This window comes from Hippocampus zosterae, chromosome 9, assembly GCF_025434085.1.
Source record: "Hippocampus zosterae strain Florida chromosome 9, ASM2543408v3, whole genome shotgun sequence".
Classification (NCBI taxonomy): Eukaryota; Metazoa; Chordata; class Actinopteri; order Syngnathiformes; family Syngnathidae; genus Hippocampus; species Hippocampus zosterae.
In genome coordinates, this window is record NC_067459.1 from 13,330,418 (window position 1) to 13,357,184 (window position 26,767).

The 26,767-nt window shown below is 43.7% G+C and overlaps 2 protein-coding genes and 1 long non-coding RNA gene across 6 annotated transcripts in view; 1 reads left to right on the top strand and 2 right to left on the bottom strand.

Annotated features, from left to right (window-relative positions):
• The window catches only part of prxl2b (peroxiredoxin like 2B), a 260,615-nt gene that overhangs the window by 156,155 nt on the left and 77,693 nt on the right, over positions 1 to 26,767 (bottom strand). The gene's annotated exons all lie outside the window — the stretch shown is intronic.
• The window catches only part of pax7a (paired box 7a), a 61,181-nt gene that overhangs the window by 12,517 nt on the left and 21,897 nt on the right, over positions 1 to 26,767 (bottom strand). For all 4 annotated transcript variants that reach the window (XM_052075700.1, XM_052075699.1, XM_052075698.1 and 1 more), the window contains 3 exons: positions 19,798 to 19,997; positions 9,652 to 9,817; positions 7,516 to 7,706 (listed from right to left, as the gene is read on the bottom strand). In XM_052075700.1, coding sequence (XP_051931660.1) covers positions 7,516 to 7,706; positions 9,652 to 9,817; positions 19,798 to 19,997 — 557 coding nt within the window. The remainder of the gene's footprint in view (positions 1 to 7,515; positions 7,707 to 9,651; positions 9,818 to 19,797; positions 19,998 to 26,767) is intronic.
• LOC127607442 (uncharacterized) lies at positions 24,024 to 26,679 on the top strand. The gene is made up of 2 exons (XR_007964077.1): positions 24,024 to 25,971; positions 26,353 to 26,679. It is a non-coding gene; the product is annotated as an uncharacterized LOC127607442 (long non-coding RNA).

Here is a 26,767-nt window from a genome sequence, read left to right on the forward strand (position 1 = left end):
TGTTTCTGCGTTATCATTCGCGAATCGCTGCTCTTTTTTTCCACCTGCTACCTATTCACGCCGGTTTCCACATTATTGCCTGAATATATATTACGCATACTGTAATGTGATATACGACTTGCCTATGATTATTCATGTAAGTTATCATATTCGTGTCGTTAATGGCTACATACAATGCCCTAGCCATGCCCGCTGCGACTCGCATTCACGTTTCAATGTGTCGTGTAGGACTGTTCGTGTTTATTTCATTCTCAACTGATTCTATTTATTTATCAACTGATTCTATCCTATTGCTCGTCATGCTTTTGTTCACATTCACATCTGTGTATATAGCATGACAAACTCTCTCAAAATGTGTTATTCATGCGTGATGTCTTATTTTAAATCTAGTTTGAAAAAAATCCCTCGCATTATACATTACACATACTGCCCATCATATAGTTTCTTTCATGACATCTAATCTTATCTGAAAAATAAAAGTAGAAGCAGGAAACAATTTCACTGCATTTGACACCAAATATCAACAAAACAATTATTTTAAAACTACAATTTTTTAAATAATAGCAGTATTTCTTTAACAAAAAATGTTCTTATTATTGTAATACACTAATGCATCAAGCACCTACATACCCGACCCCAAAACATTAAAACTAACACACATCCCTCTACCGCCCCACACACACACACGCATTTGTATCAACCTTTCTCGTAATGCCGTAACATCTGAGCGAGCACAGCTGTCCACTAACCTCTTAAACACACCCCAGTACGAGCTATAAAGTCCCTGCCCCGCACTAACCAGAGGTTAATGTCGTCTATTGGGCTGCAATTGGAGAATGTGTGAGGAGCAGTCGTCTATTCTTTGCTAGTGATATGCTTGAGTAACTATGGGATGGATTCAGCCACTGGGAACAAGAGAGGCCCCCTTTCAAGCGAACACGCGCGCGCACACACACACACACACACACACACACACACACACACACACACACACGCGCGCGCGCGTGCTTCTAAATTAAATGGCAGATTTTCTGATTCCAGGAGAGTGGTTTTGTCGTGTGTGTGTGTGTGTGTGTGTGTGTGTGTGTGTGTGCGCACGCGCATGTGTGTGCAGCAGCAGGAGGAAAAGTGAGGCGGATCGAGAAAAGGTTGGAGAAAGATGAGGATGATGGGGAGAAGGAAGAGGCGGGGGGTGAGTGGAGGGGGGGGGGTTGTTTGCTAAAACCAGCAGGGGCCAGGCTTGGTGAAAAATGTCAGGTCAAATTGTTCTTGACAGTGTTAATATCTGCACCTCATAGCCATAATTACATGTAAATAAATAGTGAAATAGCTCTCAGCTGGAGACTGAGTAGGGCGCTACCGCCGAGCAACAAAACCCAGCTGAGGTCCGGCCAAGTGGGCTCGTTTTATTGGCCGGCCCAACACTAGCTTTGTGAATAAACTTTGGCGCAAAGGGGGGTCGCCGCCATGAAAGTTTAGGTGAGAGAAGAAGGGGTAAAAAGTCAGGGCGCAGTATCAATCACATCAATGCACCTGTCAGAGTGGCATCTGGAACTAACAGGAAGCACATGAGGCGCGCGCGCACACACAGAACATCCGAGAGATGGGCGGCAGGTTCACAGCAAAACCAACCCTGTGGACATTCCCTGATAGTGTCTTGCTCACCTGACCTTTGAACCCTCAGCGGAAGAGAAAGGGGTCAGCGGTGACGCTTCACCTGCCTGCTAACCAGCCAGACAAGTGAATGCTGTTGGCTCTCGGTGCAGAAAGACTTCAAACATTCATTGAGTGACAAATAATGAGCTCGTATTTGTTTGTGCTTATTAGTTAGTGAAAAATGTAACCGGTAGAGCAGTCGGGTATATTTTGAACCTGTCTAAAAAATGGAAAACATGTTCAAACATAAGGGTGGGGTCCATACATGACAGATGGCACCAGGACATCCCTAGGCCACAGTTCGATGATCATTGCACTTGTAGCTGCTTTTCTTGGACACTCAGGTGAAGAGAGAGGTGGAGCTCTCAACCGATTTTCACCTGGTGCGCTGGTGCTCTGTTGCTTGTAATGGTGGAGAAAGATGCCCTCCCAACCTGGCAAGCCTAAACATATTATGGGGGTCATCTGGGAATGTCTGACCCAATCCCATGTCATAAGAACTCCCACCTCTGGTCGAACTTGGTCACTGAGGCAAAAACTCGCATGCGGCCATGGAGAACAACTTCCAGATGGCTTCATGGAAATTTCGGTCCACCATGTGGCATCTTAGGAGGAAGACGCAGTGTGCTAATGTGTGGAGCTGTTTTGCGCAGCTGACCTCAACTCGGGAAGTTATGTGGATCTCCTCAATTCCGCCTCTGAAGAAGGTGCTTTCCTATCTCTATAGTTGAAGTCACCAAGGTGGTTCATAAGCTCCTCAGTGGATGAGATTTGATCTAATACCACCCCCCAAAAAATCTGGTGTTTTTAATATGAGTAGTCTGTAGAAACTCTTAATAAAGGTCCTGATAGGGTAAAATGATGCCAGCAAAAGTCACCTTCAACCTCAAGCGTGCGGACGAGCCAGTTCGAGAGCACAGTATCACCGGCGTCTATTTTAGATAGCATCCAAGTTTGTGCCACCACTGTCAAAAAAAAGGCAGCAGTAGCAGGCCTGTGCACCTTATAGGCATCGCGGAGGCGTGGGACACACAGCCATGTGAATCAGTCGCAGTCATTTTGCTCCTTAAATCCCCATCTTCTAGGATTTACCCAAATTCATATTGGCTGCCTCGCTGAGATAAATGTAAATCACATTCCCCTTATATTTATTATTTATCGGGATGCGGCAGCTCACTTTCAGCGGGAAATATCTCACACTTGCACACAAACACCCTTGCATTTAAATAGCATTTTTATTGTCCGCCTTAGCCTTTCATCTGGGCGCTGCCTCTCCAGGGGAGAGACGTTTCGGAGCTTGGGAGGAAGGTGGCGGTGGAGGTGGGTGGGTGGTGATGGGTGGTGAGGGGGGGTCGGTAGTGAGCGCACCATGACATGCAGCCAAATGGAGAGGAAGGCAAGGTTGCTAGGTGAGAAATGAATGAATGAATGCGCCACGGCAACATCGGAATATTTGGGAGAAGCGGCTTCGCTCGGTTGCCCCGGAGACAAGGGGAGGGCTAAATCTTTTATCAAATTATTATTAATACCTTCAAGCATCCTCCACCAAACATAGAATAAAGAAACATTTGTAAGAAAAATTAGGATTACAATTTGGGGATGATCTGGATAAAGGTGAAGATGTGTTTATTTATTGAAAAAATTGTATTGCAAAAATATTCATGATCAGAATTTTTTTATTGTAAATTACAAAAAAAAATGTAATAAAAGCTATTTTCTGTTGTTTTAAATGTTTAGCCTTGGCGGCCTTCTCATCTATGCTAGGTGCCCTTTTAGCCATTATTATTTAATATTTTTTTTAATTTTGAGTGAATTTGTTTGTGTGTTATTTCACAGGATTACACTATCAGATCATATCAGATACTTTGTACAAAACACGGTGGAAGTGTGGTGCAGCTGATTGGCGGAGGTCTGCGCTCCATAGGCATCATTCTAGTTAAACGGGCTGATATTAATAGAAGCAGCTGTTAAATCTCTGCAAATGTGAGCATTTAGCCGACTATAAACATACACGCAAGCACACTACTTGTGTCGTGCACGTACGTGATGTCACAGTCAGCGCAGGTTTGCTCAGAGTTCAGAACTATTGCAAACATAACAGGCAGAAGTAATAATCTGTGCGCAAACAGTATAGCCACTGGATATGATTTACAGTCCCTGGATTCTCTTGGCAGCTGCCGACAGCGGGTGTCTTGTTTAGTCTTTTTTTTTTTTTTTACAGAAAGCCTCTTACATCTTCTGTTTTTTAAATCATTGCCAAATTGAAACAGCATTTGTTTTAATGGGACTTCTAATTAACCACTACGTACACCCCCATGGTTCATGCGACCCCCCCCCCCCCTAACCCTCACCCGCCCTCCTTGCTGAGAGAGCGGTGGTGCTGTGAATGCAGGCGGGCAATGTGCTCATCCCCTTTGATTTGTTGTCAGCGGCGGTTGCCAGCTGACACAGTGCCCGGTGAGAGGCTTAATGCCCAAGTTTTAATACTATGGGAGACTAGTCCAATTTACCCTCCCCACCCCCATCCACAACCCTGTCTCTCATTGGTATTCAGGTAGAGGGCGTCTTGTTCGAAGTAAGGCAGAATGAAGCATACTTCACCCCCCCCCCCCTCTTCTTCTCTTCTTTTTCCATTTTTGGCAGTGACAAGAGCTCTTAAAAATAATTCATCCCATCTTTTTTTTTTTTAAAGCGTCTTCGTAGGCTAATGGAGGAGAAGCAGCTCAGTTTGGAGTCTCCCCTGGCTTATCTCGCTCAGACAGTTGTGGGGAGTCGCTGGTGAGCACGGTGTCAGCGTGCGTTGGTGCGGTGCAGGCGGGCAGGCGGGCAAGCCCCGGGACATGGATCAAAGGGAGGCAGGGGTGAGAGCTGCACACTGCCTCTGATCCCGTGTACGTGTGTGTGTGTGGGGGGGGGGGGGGGGGGGGTGAATGCCCTGCCCACTCATACAGCCCAAAGGCCATACATCCCTGTCATTCCAAAACACTTTCATAAAACTCAGGGGAAATAAAAGTTCATTTCCATCAAACTTTGTCAAATTCCTTCATCAAGACTGTCACGAAATCTCGAATCGCTATGGTCGAATAGCGGTGTCGGATATGGACCTAGTAGTCACCGATGATGGAGTGCAGGTAAGGCATAACTCCGAAGTGGCCCGTGACAAAAAATGAGTTTGACACCCCTGCTGTAAAGCCCACTAAGATTTCGTTGAAACTATGTTAATTCCCAGTGGCTGCAGAAATAAAAGAACATGACAAGAATGAACTTGTGTGTGGGTCTATGTGTGTCGGTCGCCTGCTGTGCCTCCAAATGACCAACAAGCAAGACAAGGAAAAGACTGGGGGAGTCATTACTGTTGCCCAGCCATGTACATCCCCAAAATGAAAATGGCCAACACTTTCACTTTTTTGGGGGATAGCTTTTCCACTAGCTGTAATGGGGGACAAAAAATAGTGTGCTGTCGGGATAGGTTACGGGATTGGGAGAGATGCGGGGCTCCTGTCGGACCTTGCTAACGCTGCAGGATTCCATTACAGACTTGGCGACACGCCACCGCAGCCCATTTGCTCGGAAGCAGAGATTGTTTTTTGCAGCAGCATAGGGCCCGATAGTTCACCCTCCGCAACGCACATGCCTATCTCCTACCAACAGACGCAACAATACTAAACGCTGATTTCCATTGTAATGGATTGCTCGTCATATGTTTTCCTCATCAAGAGATGTAAATCATGACGAATTAGCTCAATTTGGAATGTATGAGAAAGTATCTTTAATTGTAAGCCAGCTGCACTAACTGGTGACGTGTTAGCACGTTTGTTTGCGCACTCGGCAGGACGCCGCAACCGCCGTGAACTTTGATTCCGCTGCCAGTGGGAAGGTTTCGTTCCCATGCTGAGAGACTGATGGGAATGCTGCACGGCCTTGCACACAAGCGTGGCTTGACGCATCAAAACATCCACCAAAAAATATCCAAAAATCCACATTTCAACACAGCAACGTAACAAGAAGGGAGCTTGGTAGAGCACAGACCACTGCCAAGGTCCAGCGAACCTAATTTGAAAACATTTAGCCACACATCCTGCAAATGCACAAGGTGGTTGGTTAATTAAAACTAAGCTACCGGTACATTTGCTGTAAATCATCAGCTCGAATAACATTGCTGGTCAGCACACGGTTTATTCTAACCACCTTTGAGCCCAATTTAGAAAAGTTTATTTTGTATTTGGGTTCGTAAAACAACGAAATGGTAATATCTGTTGTCAATCAGAAACTCAAAAATATTTGTCAGCTCTTGCATTATTAAAACAATGCATTGTCTTTGTCAATTATTTAAACATATTCCAGATTCAAAGATTTGTATTTTGTTTGATGAAACAAAGTAATGGCTACACCTATCGTCAAAAATAATTAGAGAACTATACAATCATTTTATAAAGGTTGTTGTAATGTGGGCCATTCAAACAAATGGTGACAGCTATTTTTACATATCATACATCTCCAAAATTGTCAATACCTCGATACAAAAAAGTTGTCACTCATTTGCTAGCTAGCTAGCAGATGGGTTAACTAACTAACTAACTAACTAACTAACTAACTAACTAACCTCTCTGGTTTGGGTTTTTAAAACAAAGTAATGGCTCAATTTATATAAAGCATAAATAGAACATAATGTTTTGGCTGCGGTAGAGGAAGGAAAAAGCAATATTTACTGTACATTTTTTAGCTAGTTAGCTAAATAAACATAAAAACAAGAAAATATACAAACATTATTCATTGACTAAACAGTGAATACAGTATATATATATATATATATATATACGCAGTATATATTTATATTAAAGTGCCCTTGGTGTTCCTGGTGCTTTTCTGCAGGTTTTGCAGTGGGAGCATTAGCAGCTCAAGCCCCCTGCGTCACGATTAACAATCAAACACGCTGTGAGCCGCCGTGTTATCCCCCTCCGTAGCTCCAGCAAGAGAGAAAATCTCCCTTTGTCACAAAATCCTCAATTCTTTCTTCTTAAAAAAACAGTAATACCAAAAATCTGCTTTGAGAAATATTTTAAAAGGGGTTGGGGTGGGGGTGTGGGGGATTCAAATAAAACACACGTGAACGATGGGGGTAATTGTGGACAAATGCGGCATTGAAATTCATTTTCAACTCTTTACGCACCATTTCAATCTTATTTTCTGCTTGTTAACCGCATCTTGTCGGCAAGGGTGGGCAAGGCTGGCCAGTCTTGATGGGTAATTGTGTATAATTCACTCCTTACACACGAACTGCATCATTTACAAATCATTTCTTTGCTACTCTGCGCCACTTAAAGCTAAACCAAGACCATGGCACCCGAAGAGGTTAACTCCTGGCATTCTTTTTTATGCAGGGAATAATAGGCCCCAAAATGGATTTAAATCGTAAAAATAGTACCCAACGTCTTGGCAAGTGCTTGAAAATAAAACAGAAAGGAAATAAGGGGGTCGGAAAAAAAGAGACTGGAGTCTTGCGGGTGCAGACAATTACACCAAGAAGATTACGGGTCTACATTTTTAAGCTTGAGCTAATTATTTCATCTCCATGTGCTCTGGCTGCGACGCTCAGGATTTAGACATCCCAGGAAAGTGGCTGTTTGGAGCGGCTCGAGCGCTCGCTGTCTACTATCAAGATGAATTTTAATTTGTTGATATTAATTCAATTGTTTTACCAATGTAGCAATTTGGAGACACTGGCATAAATCCAGGCGCTTTGGAAGACGGACATAAGAACCCACATTGGTAGTACATACTACCGAATATTTTAATTGCAATCAAATACAATGACATAATAATTCTTACAAGTGAGGAGAGTAGAAGGAGGGGACTGACCTGCGGGGAGAGCCCGTTGCCGACTGCGTTCATGTGATTGCTGGATGCTGAAGGGGTCATGAAGGAGTCGGAGTAGCTGGAGAAGCTGTGACGGTTGGATGACAGGCCATAGGCAGAGCTGCTGTCACTCAGGCCCCCTTGGTGCATGGAGGACGGCGGCAAAGGCTGAGGTCTGTGCAAAGTACTGCCCTCTGACGGGGATTAGAAAAAAAAAATCATGCACATATAAGCGAGGATATCAAGAGAAGGGCAAAGTAATGAAATGTAACGTAGTCACACCCACCCACACACACACACACACACACACACAAAAACACACACGCACGCACTACTTACAAAATGGGATATTTGTCTTTCAGGTTTAATTTATGGAAAGTAGAAGGATGCATTGGTGATTTCCTCATCTCAAACAATTCATTGAAACCAAAGTTAAAAACCATGGTGGGCACGGCACAACAAAAAATGTCAACAACTCAAAAGCTCGTCATGTGCATTTGAGCAGCAATTACAGCTTGACAACGATGTCTCATGCTGTTCACACGTCGACTTATTATCTGCTGAGGCATGGCATTCCCTTCTTCTTGAAAGGCAGCTCTCAGGTCACTGAGGTTCTGAGGTGCAGAGTTTCGAGCCTCTACATGTTGACTCAGCTGATCCAACAGGTTTTCAATTGGCTTTAGGTCTGGAGAAAGCGAAGGCCCTTCGATTTGAGGTACACCAGTCTCCAACAGCCCTTCCCTGATGATGCGATGAGCTGGGGCATTGTCATCCAGGAAGATGAAATCAAGCCCGTGGCACTCGGGTGCCTCTCGCCTCCCTCAAACGTGCCTGGAGTTGAGTGGCATTCATCATCCGTTTTCTCAGGGCATTGTTCACAATCGGCATGTGATGTGGCCAAAGAAGGTCCCCTTCTACATCTTCCTGTGACTCTTCCAATCTCTCGGTATCTCTGCTGCGACTTGCTGATGACATTCTGTGACACTTTAAGCTCAGTGGCCACTTCTGTCTGAGAATGTCCCGTTTGAGGCATCACAACGGCAAGGGGCCTGTTGATCCATTGTTGGGTATCATCTTGGCCTCATGATGTCAAAATGTGAACAGCATGATGAGGACAATTGTTTAAACACCAACTCTCATTGAACCAGGACATTTATTGGTCGATTCAAGGATCAAAATACCTGTTGGGAATTTTACAGCTCAGGTCCTCATGAGAGAACAGCAACTTGTGCAAAAAGAACTGAAACCTTTAACACTTGGACAAAAGGTAAAAAAAGATTTACCTGTGAAGGTTTGAATATATTTTAGTCTCTTCCTGAAATTTCACCTGAAAGCCAAATATCCCTCAGGTCTGGAGTTATTTGGGTGTTTATCTAGGTTCTTTTGCAACCTCCTGGATAAGTCGTCGTCACACTCTTGGAGAAATTTTAGCTGGAATTGTTTGCCACCGTTCATAGTTTTATTCATTTGTGCATAATGGCTCCTAAAGCGGTTTGCTGAAGCCGCAGAGTCTTGGACATGGCTTTGTAACCTTTTCCAGAATGAAAGATTTCAATTTCTTTTTTTCTAATTTCTTCTTCAATTTCTTCAGATCGTGGCGCGATGCGTTTGTTTATTGAGAGCCATCCATCCATCCATCCATCCATTCATCCACTTTCCAAACTGCTTTATCGTCACACGGGTCGCGGGTGGGAGGTGCTGGAGCCTATCCCAGCTGTCTCCGGGCAGTAGGCGGGTGACACCCTGAATCGCTTGCCAACCGATCGCAGGGCACACAGAGACGAACAACCTCCAAACTCACAGTCACACCGAAGGACGATTTCAAGTGTTCCATTAACCCGCCGTGCATGTTTTTGGAATGTGGGAGGAAACCGTAGTACCCGGAAAAAAGCCAGGCAGGCACGGGGAGAACATACAATCTCCACACGGGAAGGCGGGAGCCTGGATCGAACACAAAACCTCTGCACTGTGAGGTTGACACGCTAACCACTGGATCACTGAGCCACCCCGCATTACATATATTGGTTCATTAAAACAAAATAGGGCGGCCCGGTAGTCCAGTGGTTAGCACGTCGGCTTCACAGTGCAGAGGTACCGGGTTCAGATAAATGCTAAAATATGACAACAAAATGCACTCACCCTGCGATAGTGTGGTGCCGGGGTAGCTCGCCTCCGGGAGTTGGTACGTGGGTAAAGTGGGCATGCCAGTGGGTGGGAATCCGCCCGGAAGCAGGTGGTTGAAGGCAGCGAGCTGATTGGCCCCAGCCTGTTTACGCCATCTGGCACGTCTGTTGCTGAACCACACCTGAAGGAGATGTCAGGAAAACAATGAGATTTGAAAGAGCTTCTTTTCCCTATCAACTACAATGCATCTGCGTATGCTTGAAAAGTTTCAAGTCAATCCAGAAAAAAAATTCTATTGCTCTTGACAAAGTTACCAGTGAGGAAATGAAGAGACCACAGTAAGCTAGTTTACCCCGGCAGTTGGTGCCTTCATAGAAAGGTTGCAAAAAGTTGTATCGGTCATAATAATAGTGCTATTTCAAATGTGACCGCTATTTCGAAAGCCGAAAGAGAAGCCTCGCCAACTGTAGTCTAGACCAGGCATATCCAGCTCCGGTCCTGGAGGGCCACTGTCCTGCCTGTTTTCCATCTCTTTGGGCTGCAACACACCTGATTCAGACGATCAGCTCATCAGCCAGCTCTGAAGCAGCCTTAGAACAATCATGATTATTTGAATCAGGTGTGTTGCTCCTGGGAGAGCTGGAAAACAGGCAGGACAGCGGCCCCTGAGGACCGACTTTGGACACCCCTGGTCTAGACAGACAGCGCTCCTGAAATGAGCAGCGCACAATATCCTTTCCCTGAATGAAAAGCGCCCCCCCCCCAAAAAAAAAGGAGGAGTTCTTTAGAAAGATTTACACATTTTAAAAAGGCTTCTGCTTCAACAAAACATGAATATAATCAGGGCTTGTGAAAGGAGCCAGCAACCTGTTCCATTTAGCCGAGACAAGGCCCGGCCTTCCCTGCGTGCTCGGGGGTTGAAGGACATTGATCTATGCCTCGCACAGGCAATTCATCAGAGTTTAATACACTGTCAGCGCAGTTCATCTACTGTTGTGTTTCAAACGGCCCAGCCCATTGTGAGCGCACATGAAAAAGGGGGACAAAAGCCCCTACATACGCCAACCAGAACAGTGGGCACAAAGGGTGGGGGCGTCCCTTTTTAAACAGTCCTTCAAGAGGGACACTTTCAAGGGGACTTACACTTGCAGCTTTTTTTTCTTCAAGAAGAGGGGGTGCCTCTTTTTGTACACACAAACATACACATAACTCATAAAAAAAAGGGCCTACACGGGATCTGCGCCGCATTTGAATGTGTGAAAAAAGGGACTTTTCGAGAGGGTGAAAGAGGAGAATTCAGTGAAATCTTCATCTGCTGTAGCCTCAATCAGCGCCTGCAAAACAAATGTGATGTGCGGCTCCAGTCAAGTAGCTCCTATTGGGATGTAGTGAAGCGTGCTCGCAGGTCTGAACTATCCAAACTCCAACTGGGCCAGACAAACAGCTGCCTCGCCCACCCCTCGCTTCGACACACACTCCCCCCCCCTCCCCCTCTTCTTCATCCCGCAGTGCCACTTCACCTCCGACCTCATCCTCTCACCCCAGCCCTCTTTTATGTTCGCTCTAACTTCCTTCCCCCCTGTTGTCATCCAAGACAGAGCGAGGTGGTGTTTCATCATTCGAGCCACAAAAACACTTAAACGTTCCACTTTTGTTCTTCTTGCCACGAACGCCTCACGATGATGATGATGATGATGAGAAGGAGGAGGATGAAGCCCAGATTCATACATTCTTCTTCCATATGTAATCGGACACACCTATTGTTTATGCTTGCTTTCCAACTTTCAAACCGGATATCTAGGCTTCTTCGTTGCATGAGGGAAGGATTGACATGGCATATTTTTGAAATAAAAATAAAGTGCACTATATTTCTGTTTAATAAGAGCTATTATTATTGTTAACTAAGATGAGAGGTCAAATTTTATGTAAATTTCCCATTTATAGATTAACATTGGCAGGATAAATGTGCAAAACAAATTTAAATCTTAATCAAATTAAAAACAATTGATGCTTATTTATTTTATAATAATAATAACAATAATAATAATGTTTATGATGGTATTATTAATACTGATTAATTTAATATTAATTATATTATTATTATTATTTTAGTTTAATCTTGTCCTTTTGTACATAAGCTTGACAAAATGTTCCTTAACGTTCCCAATTAGGGATTCTATTTAATAAAATAATAGTTTAAAGAACACAAAAAGCTATACAGATAAAACCATTTAAAAATTTGATATTTTTACAATATTTTTATTTTTGTTACATCAAGCCTAACGTGTTTGTTTTTCCATTACGTGAAACAATATTTGGAAGTGTAAGTTTGCTGAGGTCCCATTAAAACGTGACTGAAATGATCCAAGTTCCTTTTCATCGCTTAAAAGTTCAACATGCAAAATGAAGGCGCCAAGAGATGAGCATGAGGCTCTTTGACACCACAAACCCACACATGCACACACAGCCCCAAGCCGCGGATTTGAAGCTGCTCTCTGGAACCGGATCACAAAGTCACCTTGGACCACGATTTCTCTGCTCGGCTCTCCCCAATCCGGTTTAATTCTCAGCAGCGGCGTGAGGGAGAGCTCCCTCGCCACTTGCGTATCTACCTGCACGTCGGGCCTCCTTCTCCAAAGCGCTAAGAAGGTTCCTGGCGTCTTTGCGCTCCGGACAAGGCGAAGACGGAAGATGGCTTCCGAGCTTAGCTCTGCTGCAGGAAGCGGAGAGATGGAGGCGGACCAAAGGTGAAGGTTGCAGAGCGCGTGCAACACGCACTTCCCATACAGTGCGAGTATCCTTCACTCTTGAATGCAGTTCAAAAGTGCAGGAAACAATGGCCACACTTGTTGTGGTTTTGTCTGTGTATCAACATGTGCTCTCGCCATGCCTTATGCCGCTGCTCCCTCACTCTCATCCACTTGCTACATTCTTAAAGGGCCTACGCACCTCATGGCACGAAAATTAGGGCACGAGAAGTATTTTATACACATGGTATGCTGACAATAATTTGGAGTGATCTGGCACATTTCCCCGAAAATATGGGGGTTCACTGCACCTGTACTGGTTGCTCAGTGCAATGCAACCATAACGGCAACAGTAATATAAGCAAAACAGAATGCCGCAAAGCCTCCTGTGTTAATGTAAAGAGACTCACCACCCTGTGGCAGTACAGTTGACTCTGCACGCCCAAATTGCAAAATATGACTTATGCGGAACGTCACAAAACCAAAGCGGAAAACATTTTGGCGGACTTCCTGTATGAGCATGCTATCATGCCATATCACCGCCATTCCGTCCAAATAGTTCTCAGTCCTTACATATGTTTTCGGCAATTATCTTGAAACAAGTATAATGTCTTTTAAAACTAATCCTCACTGAATTCACTCCACGGGGTCTTTAAAACATTGCAGAGGTTTTATGCTGGGAACAGTGCTCGTTTGCGCATGGCCTTAGCCTCCAATTCAAATAAAGACATTTGCCTTTCAATCGTCCATTCACCCTCAGCCAAAAGGATCGATTGATGGCAAGCTGCCTCCGTGTCTCCTTTGATATCGTCACTGATCTGAGACAGTCCTCGCGTTGTGCTAGCGAGCCGTTCGTCTTCAATAGACGGATCATACGTCCTCCCCCCCCCTGTAAATTCCCCGTTCAGCCGATCCTCCATGAAGGATGCTGTCAAAAGAAGGCAAGTACACAACCGGCTGTGTGACGCCTCTCAGGAGCCAATTTGCGACATGTTGCTACAGATGAATGGCGAGAGGCGAGATAATGACAAAACAAAATATCCAGCCCCAACACATGGGGTGGGGGGGTGGGGTGACGCAACAAGACTCAACACACAAACACTCTTTCAGTCTCCTACCACGCAATATCACTTCCTCACCCGCTTTCCCTCATCCCTCCCGCCTCCTCTCTCTTCCTCTCGCCGCCTTCCAGACTGCTGGCACTATGCTAATTAAAGTAGCTAGGAGTGTGAATTTGAGAGGAGAGTGGGATTAACTTGATAAGTATCAGAAGCACTGTACCAAAGTCATTTAAATTCTAATAATAAGAAAGTGTTAGAACATTCACTCTGACGCACGGCAACAATTTCTCCCAACCCCAATCTACATAAATCCTATTTGTGCCTTTATGAAACATAAACCCCACACTGGCGGGAATACAGTTTGCCTGTTGGGTTCGGCTGCCGCCACTCGACTCCATTGTGATCTTCTCTCTTTTTTCGCTGGTGGGCGATTGATAGTGAAACAATCGCTACTTTGTTATGCATCCCTTTTGGTTTATGTTGCATATGAATTTGAGTCTCAGCCGCAAAGCCGCACTTAATAAATGAATCAATCAGAGTTGCATTTGAAGTCTTACAAAGCCTTCCCTGAAGAGTGCGAGCTGAGGGAAGAATAACTGACATTCCTCAAGTTTCACATCAGGTGTGATGGCGGCGTAACGCCCAACGTTTTTTCCACAAAAGGTCAAAAACCTGTCTGATATGCATTCATGATGTAATGAACACATGTCCCAATACTTTTGTACACGCTGTCTTCGTGCGCAGAGGCTCCAGAGATGCAGTACACTTGTGTCCATTAACGTGTCCCAATATTTTTTTTGCACACACGCAGAGGTGCTTCATCACCGGGTGTCCCAGTATTTGTTTTGTTCCCCACTTAGTGCATACCAACACTTTTTTTTGGTCTATATCGCATATGTGTTGAGGAAAGTCATCGTATACCTCCCCCATTACCCGCCACCCCCCAGACAAACACAGACCAATTGGTGAGCACAAGCTGGAGATAAAGTGAGAAACTCCCCCCACACCCCCACCCCAAAAATTGATTTTCATGCTTCGTAAAAGGCGATGCTTATAACCTATTAGATTCCCCTAAGTATAATAGCGACATGCAGAATGTTTATTGGTAATGAAAGAGGATCTCTTGTGACAGACTCGGCGGCAGAGTTTGAACAGTCGCCCAAATCTGAACTGGCTCGATCTAAATGGAAGAAATGTGATTTGCTTCATCTATGAGACTTGATTGAATGCAGCTGATTGGTCTTCATCGCATCCCCCTCATTGGATGCGACACAAATGACTCTCAAATAACCACCTGATTGGCATTGACGGATTGATGATCTCATTCAAAACGTTTTTCAACAAATAATCCCTATGTTCAGCTCCCATGTGTTTTGAAATCCAAAAATCACACTTTTGCCCCGCTTCTATATTCATTTTTTTACCCGTGTCTTCCAGGACGTTTTTACCATGATCAGCCATCTAAAATGTTCTTTCCTTTTACATTGAAGTCTAAAATTCATCCCCAAAAAGCTACAATAAGTATATACGTTGTGATTTTTCCACTTGGTTGAAGTGGAACACACACACACACACAGCCGCCTATAAATTCTTGTAATCAACATGATGTAAATATGGATGAAATTACCTGGTAAACATAATATGTTTATCAAAACTGAATATGTTTTATCATTAAGATTCCTCAAAGTAGGCCCTGTTTTCTACCCCCACAGCTCGAAGTCTTTGATAATACCCGTGCTTCTGTTGACATGACAGTTGATATCTAAAGGGTAAGATACAGCAGGGGGCCGAAATCCCTCCCACTATTGCGGGCGTTCAACAGCTCGCACGGATCATATCCCACAATTTGTCAGTTGGGGTCATAAAACGAAGGAGCGCTGGTAGTTGCTGTTGAAAGCGACAGCAGAGGTTGATAAAGATGGATGGGAGAGGAGTGTGGGGGTGGGGGGACAAAATGACAGGCTGGGGCAGACACAAGGGAGTATGCTCCTGTTTATGAGGTGGTGAGTTTGTGTTGCGAGTCAAAGCCTAACACCACAATCCCAGAATATATTGACGGCTCAGGCCTCCAGAGTCACAATTACTTCCTGCGCTGGAAGGACCTCCGAGATCATCAACATGTAGTGGTTTGCTGTCAGGGACAGCGAGGCCTACTCAAAGGCAATGACATACATTTTAATCCTAAATTCTAATATCTGCTCCGTGTAATTGTAACCAGTTATGCATCTATTCTTTTCATTTTGTTACATTTCTTTTCGTTGCACTACTTCGACTATTTGAGAGCAGAGAGAATAGCTTTTCATGAATTTGATTGGCTATACTGATTTTGTTTTTTGTTTATTTCACCCTGACATGTACCCTGTAACCTGATAAGATGTCCACTGTAGTAGCCGCTGTCCCTGAAATGGTTAATCCTTCAAATTAAAAAAAAAATGAAGGTAGCCAAATCACCGCAAGCCACTTTTAGTATGTTTGATGACCAGCATACAACACGCTGCATTCAAACGTGACTTTGCCCGCCCAGTGATTTTGCTCTTAACCGTACCCGAAACAACTTTGGCACCCACTGACATCTGGGAGATGCGTCATTGCAGCTGTGCAGGAGAAGGCTGGCTTTTCAGGCCAAAGGGTCTCCTGTTTTCTCCCATCATTTGGGCACCTTTGCAAAGGCCCAGCTGGTGCCTTGCTTCATTGTGAAACGCACATGTGCTTTCCATCAAAATTCATATGTAAACAACCAGAAGCATAGCCCTCGGCAAAACTCAAACCAGGTCCCAGAGACTTCAGTTCGCTTGAGACATTTCGACATGAATTTTCTTGTATTCTGTTGAATTGAAATTTTGAATCGAACGTGTACTCATCATTGGGAATGTCAGTCTGAGAGAATAAAAAACAAAAAATACAGGTCTGGTAAAATTAGTTTACAAAGATTCTGAGGACAACTTCATAAACAAGCCTTGAAATGATTTCCTCAGCTTTTCACATGACATTTAAATTATCACTATACAAAATAATTTTTAGTGTGACATAGGTTTCCGCACGACGTTAGCAATATGTCAAAAGGCTTTATTTGTTGCAGTGAATGAACAGCAAATTTCAACAAATGTGTAGCTAGCAGCTAGTAAGCTAACAAAATATGGTAAAATCACCCATGTGAATATGAATAAGTAAATTATAGTTTGTCACTTAAAATAAAATCCAGTCCAGTTTTATGAAGAACAAAGACATATTTTGTGATAGATTTTTGGAAAATGTAGGCTCCAAAGCCAGTATCAGATGACAACATGCAAATCGATACAAATCTTCACCATAAGCAACCCTACAAAGCAAAACAACAACAACAAAAAACATCATGAAAATATGCCCGAAAACACATGGGACGTCTCTCATTGTGGTTTTAGGTTTTAGGGAACATTGTGAACAGCCCTTGGAATTGCCTAATTGCTACCAAATTTTGAATTGCATCTACTAAACAGATGTGCGACACTAAACCACAAAACATGTGAGTTTTTGTTATCGCACGTGGCTGTCGCATGGCAGCAAAGTTTGATGACTCTCCATAAAACGCTTAAGTCTAATAAGTCAACCCCGCAAGGCCAAACCAAATCTCGTGTGTTTGATGAAGGTCCACGCCCGGAACACATCATGAAATGTATTCTCTACAGATGCAGACAAACTCACATTGTCCTGCCTTTCATCCGTTTATTTATTTATTTGTTTTCAAACCAATGAGTGATTTCAAGTGGAGCAGCTGTGTCCTGCACATGGACATTCTGTCACTCTCACGACTAAAATTCAAAAAAACAAATAAATGCCATGTCACGCAATACAACAAAATGGACAAAGACATGTGTGCAAGCTGTTATTCCAACGGATGAACACTTAGCATGCGCTAACACACTTGGAGGGGTTCAGACAGAGTGTGAATGATTGTGGTAAGAAGAGAGGGCTGCCCCAGAAAGCCCCCCAACCCTCCACCCCAACCGGTGGCTGATTGATTAATGTTGTCGGGGCAAAGGGGTCCCTGGAGAGGATGAGGAACCCCGTGTGATATGTGGAAGGTTTTACGAGCAGCGGCGAGCTTGAAAGTGATGGGATGAGATCCTGGCCAAACGGCCGGAATGAGAAATCCATCAGGAATGCGTTGACTTTCTCTCCTCTCACCTCCCCCAACTATGGGAGAACAGCTGCCGCTATAACTCTACTGTAAATATTTTCCCTCGCTGACACACAGCTGCGTGGCACCCAAGCAGGCAGGCAGGCAGCTCGCAGGCTTTTTATCCAATTGGACTACAATACTGGAGGCTCGTGATAAGCATGGGAACTTCTTTAAAAGCAATGCGCAATGCAAGCTATACTAGTGTAACAACAATTGCATTTGTCCGGATTAGCATCCTATCAAACTACATCTACATACATAAAGCGAGAATTATGATTCTAGTGTGGAACTGCAGACATTAGCCTGGCTATCCAAAGCTCATTGTAGCATTAAATTAAAACTGGTACAATGGTCTGTAAAATCACTGTCATGGCGATTTTTTTGTTTTTACAATAGTATGTGTCCCACAATTCTAGACACAGTATTCTGATTAATATTGCAATTGTTGAATATCAATTAAGCAGCAAGATCCACCCAATTTTAATCTTCTCAGGGGGCGGCCATTTTGCCTATTGCCGTCGCATCACAGCTGTTCAGGGTTCAAAGTAATGACCAATCACAGCTCAGCTGTTTTCTGAGTTCTGTCATGCGATGTTTGCAATCTGAACTGTAATTGGTTGTTACCTGAGACCTGAGACAACATGCCCTTGTGACACTTGTGAGGCAAAGCGTATCATAAAATAGATGGATGGATGGAAATTATCACTCTAAAATATAATCCTGTATAAAATGTAAACAATCAAGCAGTTTGTAAATCATGATTAATTCATTGCGATTCCTTCTGGTGTGCGGGACTTAGGAACCAGTGCGTAGTAGAGTACATTCATGCAAATGACACAAACAAAGCAGGGTTTCACATCTACTCTAAGTGACTCGGTAAGCTGCAATAATATTACTAGTTTGGAGAGGATGAAGAATATATGGCTTTATGTGAGTTGTTATATTGCCTGTCTACATGTGTTGGTGCAACGTTTGTGATATCCATTGCTTGCATTACTTTAAACCAGCCAAGTCGAGACTGTTCATTAGCATTAAGCTAGCAGACTTTATAGCAAATTGTTACACAATGTGTAACAATTTTTCTTTCAGGTTTAGTTTTCCAGTAAACTTCGGCTGCCAGTAAAAATAAATCAATAGTAAAATAATCCTTCACTAACTGCCACACTGCTGCTAGTTGTTCATGTTGTTGTTGACATGTTCAAACAGATTCCGATGAGCGTACGACAGTCATGCAATTTGTCAAATGAGTAAATACGGTCTTAAAGTCTGAAATGGAAGGCTTGAAAATGCTAAATTAACCTCGGGTCTAATTAAGACGCATGTTCAAAATGGGTTAAAAGCATTCTTATGAGAATTATGTGGGAATTTTTACCCCCAAAATTAAAACACTTCAAAAACACAGCAGACATACCCTGAACATGACATGGTTATGATTCCCAGCTTTAGTTTATCCAACCATTCATTTTCGAAAGTGTTTGGCCTCATTTGGGTCACAAGCAATGTTCTCTCTAATTTTCCATGCGACTGAGCATTCACACAAACTCCCCGAGCTTTCCATGGACCACAGTGAGCAGCAACAGACATACACACGGCCAAAATCACACCTGTCCAAAACCTGAGATTCGAACACGTTAGATGATGTTACCCCCCACGACCCTTGTGAGGATAAGCGGATCAGAAAATGGATGGATGCATGGATATTCCATGAGTGCTGAGGGGATGAAAACAGTGCACAATTGTGCACACACACATGTTAGAGATAACAGTGGTCATACATTTACTTAAGTTGTCTGTAATTTTTGTTTTAGGATTTAGGTTAGGTTTTGGGCATTCGGGGATTTGGGTTAGATTTGGGATTTAGGGCTGGGATTAGGAACTCCAAGTAACTTTCATTGGACTTCAGGCCTCTGCCAATGCCAAATTTTGGATGCTCTGTTTTTTGATGATGAGAATATGTGCTTATTCCTAAAGGATAATGATCAGTCATTATGATTGGAGGGGATGGACAGCTCCAATGATGCCAGAGTGACTCAAACAGCACCTTTATCTTCATCCTCATCAATATCTAATGGCCTCAACTAAATTTTGGACAGCGTATTTTGTGCAAACCTAATAACTACGTGTGCCCTGCCATTTACTACAAAACATCAACAAAAGAACAAAGCTTAATATTGGTGGGCAGGTTGCACTCTACCTGCACCCTGGCCTCTGTCAATTTGGTCCTCTGGGCCAGCTCCTCTCTGGTGTAGATGTCCGGGTAATGCGTCCTCTCAAAGGCCTTCTCCAGCTCCTCCAGCTGCTCGGCAGTGAAGGTGGTGCGACTGCGCCTTTGCTTGCGCTTCAGCGGCAAGTCGGGCTCGGAATCCACGTCGGAGCCGTCGTCTGTGCGGCTACCTGAAGAAAAGCATGCAGGGGGTTCATTGGTGTCATCAAGGTAGATGAGCAAAAGACAAGTATGTGAAGGCGCATGAGGGACCGTAAAACAGTACATTAGGCATTGTAATGCCACTGAATGTGGGAAAGGAGAGCCACGGTGACTGATGCTCATTGAAGCCAACACCGGTAGAGCAGTAAAATACACGAACACAATGAGTACACGCCACACCACCAGGCCCCACCTCCGAAAGGCACATCTGTATAACATTATGCATCTGTGTGCCCTATACAGTTACAATGTTTTTATTTGATCATTAATTATTAGAGAAGGTTAGTTAGCTGTTGTTAATCAGGTACGTTATAATTATGCAACAACAGTGATGTAATTAAACATGTGCCCCAAATCGTCTTTGCAGATGATCTTTCATTTCATTCGCGAGTTGAACTACGTCATCCACTAGTTAAAAATCCCGACATAGTTCTGAGGGAATAGAGAATGACTGAATGATTCCGTTTGGAATTCTTCATCCATTCCCTACGTCCTAATCATGATATAAGGATTCCCAGTGTCTTTTATAGTTTACGACGAGGTCTATGTAGAACTAATGTAGAACGTCTATGCATTTTATGCTCGATAAAAAAAAAAAAAATTTAAAAAAATTGGAATCAAAAATACAAAATCAAAAGAATTCCCAAAAAAAACCAAGACACAAAAGTATCGAGCTGAAAGTCTGAATGGACTCACAAAGTGGAACATGACAAGTTCGCCAACAGAAGCAGTGACCTGACAAAGACAGCAAGAGACCAGAGAACGAAGTGCAAGCAAAGCGACGAGACAATTGGGAACACCTGCACAGGACACGAGCGGGAGCTGGCAAGAACAGGTAAAAACAAAACTAACAAGAAAGACTTGAAAAAAGCCCCAGGAGGACGCAAAAGAAAACATGACACCTGTTTTGGTGACTACATGTCATGACATGACAACACAAAGACATTACGACAAATAGCAGCCACAATCTCGCTTCATAACAGGGAAGTTGATTGCTTTTCAAAAAGCAAAAATGGTTTCTTCCATTTTTTGCTCCATGCCTAGCTCTGATTTGTGAGCATATCACATTCATGAGTCTAAAATAATTGCTTTCAAAATCGTCAGCTGTCAACAGAATGCTCTTGTTTTGGTTCTTACGGTGATTGTGCAGGGGTGGATCTATTCCAGTGGGATACAGGGCCATGACCACCCCAAAATTTTCCTTTTTTAAAGTTGCATCATCACCTTTCGCAGAAACCAGTGCTGTGACAGTTTTTCAAAATAGTCATCATATATAAACACGATATAAGAGCTTTATCCATCGACCTTAGTGTATTAAAGCATAAATGCAAGTCAGAGAATGTCACTGTCCAGTAAGCGGTCTTCAGAGGAAAAATTCTACCCGATCTCCCAGATCAGAAATTTTCACCTATCGTGGGTGTGTCTGGAATTTATCACTCGTGATAAAGGGGGGTTCACTACTCATAATCTGTGATGATTTATTTGATATAAGGCTCAAAGAGTGGGTGGGGGTGGTGGGGTTGCCTGAGGAAGTTAAAGCGGAATGCCGGAGCAGGGGAGGGGGCATAGCTGGGTAGTCGGGTTAATCTGCGCGGGCCACCTTGCTGCTCCTCGGCTCAACTTGGCCCAGGGCACACTGCTTATACACATCCGCAGTGTTTGAGTGTGTGTGTGTGTGTGTGTGTGTGTGTGTGTGTGTGTGTGTGTGTGTGTGTGTGTGTGCGCACGCGTTAACATGCAACACAATATCGCGGCAAAACCATTCAGCCCAACGCTTGTGTTTGCGTCTGCTGTCATTAAGTGAATTAGAACACATTTTACACGACTTTTCAGGCATTCGGCTAAGCCGACTTTTTGCTCGAGGAAGGGAGATACGGCACAAAGCGGTACAATCCGGGCCCAACAGGGACGTTTTTTGACAGCAAAACGCGCATTACCATCGCGCATTACCATTAGAACTGAATTTAGAAAATTGCATCATTTTCACCTCCTCTGCACGTCTATTCAGACTCCATGGCCCCTTTCATTTCATGTCACAAAATTCTTATTTTCATAATTTCCTCATTGAGACAGTGACAAGGCGCCGCTGACGTGCCAGTGTTGCTGCGGGCCTTGTTGGATTGCATCACGCACAGTCCAGAAAAGTGTGGGAGAGGGAGAATAAAAGGGAAGACGTGCAAGAGGAGACACCGGATTCTCGCTCATGACACCATTCAGCTCAAATCAAAGACGGAATGGTCACCTAAACCATTGTTTTCATTTGTGGCACTCTTCAGCGGCATCTTTCAGCACAGGTGGACAAAAGAACACTCCGACAAAAAACAACTGTGAGAACAAAAGAGCAACAGAGCTGGCAGAGTCTCAAGGCCGGCTCCAGAGTTTAATTAAACAAGGAATTAGGGGATTATATGGAGACTATCATCACAGGCCACTCCACCAACATTTCTTTTTTTTTTTTGTCCCCCCTGAGCTCGCGCTCGACGATTCTCTGCGGATTACAACGTGGCCGCCGGACATGAGGCCGCATTCATTAAATCAATTCTTCAGTTTTATCCGGTTTAATAAAAACCGATTCTTGGAACGCACGCCGCCCTTGAACATACAAAAGTTGAATATGTACATACACCGCGTATCCTTTTGTTGGTTTTTATGAGGATGCGTACATCCGTCGGCTCGCTAAGTTGCCGTGACGACACTTGAGACCGGGCCCGGATCGCTTTCCAAAGTCACCCCGACGTCCTACCGGGGGGACACGTCGTCGATGCGGACCCGGGGGGGGGACTTCAAGAAAAAAACCCAAGTCTCCTCACATCCTTTGTCTTTTTTGAGACTTTACTTTGCGGGGAACCTGCAGCGGGCCCCCGGTGTCACATTCAGCCTTACACCGGGCTAATGACTGATAACCCTCGACAGCTGATAGCATGTACGGCGGCTCTCCATTAAGCCCTTCAGAGCCAACACATCTGCTCTTAAACATGAAGCACAAGCGCAAGGTCAACAGGCCTGTCTGTAATGAGGACGGAGGGGAACGGGAACACGCTACACACCCACACACATCACGCATGCAGCCCCCAGCTGGGACTGCATGTGAAAGTAAGAATGGACTCCCAGCCAAGGCCTTGGTAATAAAGTGAAAAAAAGTTCCATTGACCCAATTTATGTATGTATGTATGTATTTATTTATTTATTTATTTATTTATTTATTTATTGTGGGGTAGCAGGAGGTCGCTGTCCATGTATGTCCAAGATTTTTGGAACGAAGTGTTTTCAGCTGAAAAATAACAAAAACAATTGTTGTATGCGCTCTCAAAGTTCCTTTTGGGACCAGGATGGGAGTCTAAATGTTAAAGGCCAAAGATAAGCATGCATCTCCAAATGATGCGAGTTTGGAGTTTTGATCAGAAAAACACCTCAAATGTGTTGATTTGTTGTATCGTAACTGTCAAAGCCTTGGTTGAAGGATTTTAGATAATAATAATAATAATAATAATAATTTTAGATGAAATATTGGATGCGCTCCTGGAGTTATGTTGCTTGTTTTTTAGTTAGAAAAATGTCACTGTCCAGTGAAAAGCATGTATTTCAATATGTTGATGTTTTTTGCTTTTTTAATCTGGAAAAATGACAAAAAAAATAGTTTTCTTTGTGTACTGTAACTGTCGGGTAACGACTATGAGTGAGTGAAAGGTCTGTATGTGCTCTCACAGTGCTATTTGTTTTTTTTTAGGGAACAAGCCATGACTGTCCAATGAAAAGCATGTAAAATGTCCATATTTCGTAATTTACTTCGTGTTCTTTCAAAAACTTGCATGGCAGGCTGATTGAACATTCTAAATTGTACCCGGATGTGAATGTGAGCGCAGATGGTTGTTCGTCTCTGTGTGCCCTGCGATTGGCTGGCATCAGGTTCAGGGTGTCCCCCACCTACTGCCCGAAGACAGCTGGGATAGGACTAATTTTTTTAGGGATTTTTTTTAAATTCAAAATTATATATATATTTTTTGTAATGGTATTTCACATAAAAACTCAAAGTCAGTTTGGAGATACATAGGTCCACCACCACCTTGCTACGTGACAAATTTCCTTTGCGGTGGTCACAACTGGCAATACAGTACAATGAGATAATGCCAGCGAACCGGCTACTGCTGTTACGACAGGACGTCTGCAGGCCACAACGCCTCCCTTTTTCAGTGTGTTTAACAGCTAATGACAACATTTTAAAATCACGTCTTGCGTTTTGTTTTGGAGCTCTACCCTCATTCACCGGTGGGAATCATCCCATAAGCGAGCAAACAAGACTCCCACGGGGGGTGTCGAGACCTATCCGTTAATGGTCCGCTGTGCAACAAAAAGGTACATACCGATTAGACGTTCACATAATACCAGCGCTCAAAGGGTTCATTGGATATTGATAAACCTCTCTAGCGTCTGTCGTTACTTACATGAAGTCCAATTAGAATCTAATTATGCACCATCCAGTGGGCATGATTACTGCACAGCGCTTTTCTAAACCTACAGGGGGCCCCTGTAGGTTTACCGCCCTGCCCCCATCCCCCAACCGTCGCCAAACATTGATTTCTAATCCCGGTCAACTCTTTGTTTTGCTAAATGCTTGATTAAGACAGAGAATTGACTTGGAGCTACATTAAGAATGTAAGGATAAGGGAAGTGGTTGTTACAAATCACATGTGGTGTAATAAAGCATTTACAGCTGGTGTATAGGGAAATTGATGAAAAAGACACATGTGTGAGCTAATTAAAACTACTGCTCACGAAGCAGTGTCTTAAAATTATGTCAAACGTGTTATTTCTTACAGAAAGTTGTCAACGGCAGTGTCTGCATTTTTTTTTTCTTTAACACACATTGTCGCTGAGAAGTGCTTCACTCCTGTGTTGCATGAAGTTGAACAACTGCCATTAAACTGCGTTTGCAACCCAGGACTCAAGATTACACTCCTCGATCAACATAGCGTTATTAAAACACTTTTTATTGTTTTTATTTTCTGGTATTACATTGTGGGGGCTTGCGGGGGATGAGGGGGTGATATTTGTGTCTCTTCACGGTTTCAGTGAGAATCGCGCAGCAAAGCTTGTTTAAAAAGGATCATTTGCAGAACTTGGGGCAAAATAAAATGAGGTCGTCCACATGCAGTATCCCAATTTTCTGAATTGAATTAAGGATTCATGTGGACAAAACAGTGAACAAGGTCCAACAATATGTGCAGTGCCACGTTTCATTTTAATTGGGCTTTTAAGCTCAGTCGGAGTCTTTTTGAAAGATTGGGTTTGCTAGTTCCTCTAGTTTGAAGGTGAACTTGACGTTTAAAGGAGCCCCCGCGGATTCCCCTACCCCCCACCCACCCCAGTCTCCTCACACTCCAGATGGGATTCTCATCATCTTCGATTCCTCAAACTCCAAAACACCCTCTGACACACCACAATAGTTGAATCAGCTCTCAGAATGATGTAGTGTTATTCCATAACTGTGTCAATCAAAACTCATCTTTTTTTTTTTACAAAGCCTGATTTTCTATTCATTTATTTATTTTACTATTCCATTGGCTCTCATCCCATTCTGCAAGTGTAGAGACAATGTGTATTTCATCTCAAGGAACTATGAAATGTCAGATCATCTATCATACGAACCTGGGTCGAAAGTGAGTTCCCAAGTCATTTATCTACAACCCAAAACTTACCTAATTTTACAGCCTGCAGTAGGGATGGTTTCTGACCATTTTAACTTTTTTTCTCCCCAGAATAAAACCAGGAACCATATCAAGAGATCAGCTTTGATAACTCAGACCTGCATTTATGGTCACCAACTAGATTGAAAGTACAGTTCTTTGACCATCAGGATTGAACCAGGAACTTTGGGGCTGTTTACACACCTCTGGTTTCGAGTCAGTATGGTCAACGGACTGGTCAGTTCATTTCACTGGTTGGGTTTCTTTTAACAGGCGACCCGGTAGTCCAGTGGTTAGCACGTCGGATTCACAGTGCAGAGGTACCGGGTTCGATTCCAGCTCCGGCCTCCCTGTGTGGAGTTTGCATGTTCTCCCCGAGCCTGTGTGGGTTTTCTCCGGGTGCTCCGGTTTCCTCCCACATTCCAAAAACATGCGTGGCACGCTAATTGAACACTCTAAATGGTCCCTAGGTGTGAGTGTGAGCGTGGATGGTTGTTCGTCTCTGTGTGCCCTGCGATTGGCTGGCAACCGATTCAGGGTGTCCCCCGCCTACTACCCGAAGACATCTGGGATAGGCTCCAGCACCCCCCGTGACCCTAGTGAGGATCAAGCGGTTCGGAAGATGAGTGAATGAATGAAGGTTTCTTTTAACTTCGAGCATATCAGAATGCACCGCAACAAACGGTGTGACATTGCGCCATAACCATCTAGAAGCAATTATTAGGTGGTTAATTAGAGCAAATGAATGACATGGAGGGGACAGGGGGTTGCGACTTTTGTTCTTTTACAAATCCATACGAATCGCTAAAGGGGGAAATAGAATAACTTGATTGACGAAAGCTGCGAAGTTGAAATCGTCCGAAATGTTCCAGGTGCTTTTGATCAAAATTTTGCGTTTGTTGTTTAGTAATTGTAAAATAGCATTTCATAATTTAGCAATTGCTTAATTAGACCTGAGCAACAAAAATCACCAAGGGAAAAAATTAACTTGAATTTGATAAAAATGAACCAAAGTGGCAGGTATTTTGGATCATATCCAAATATTTCTGTTTAAG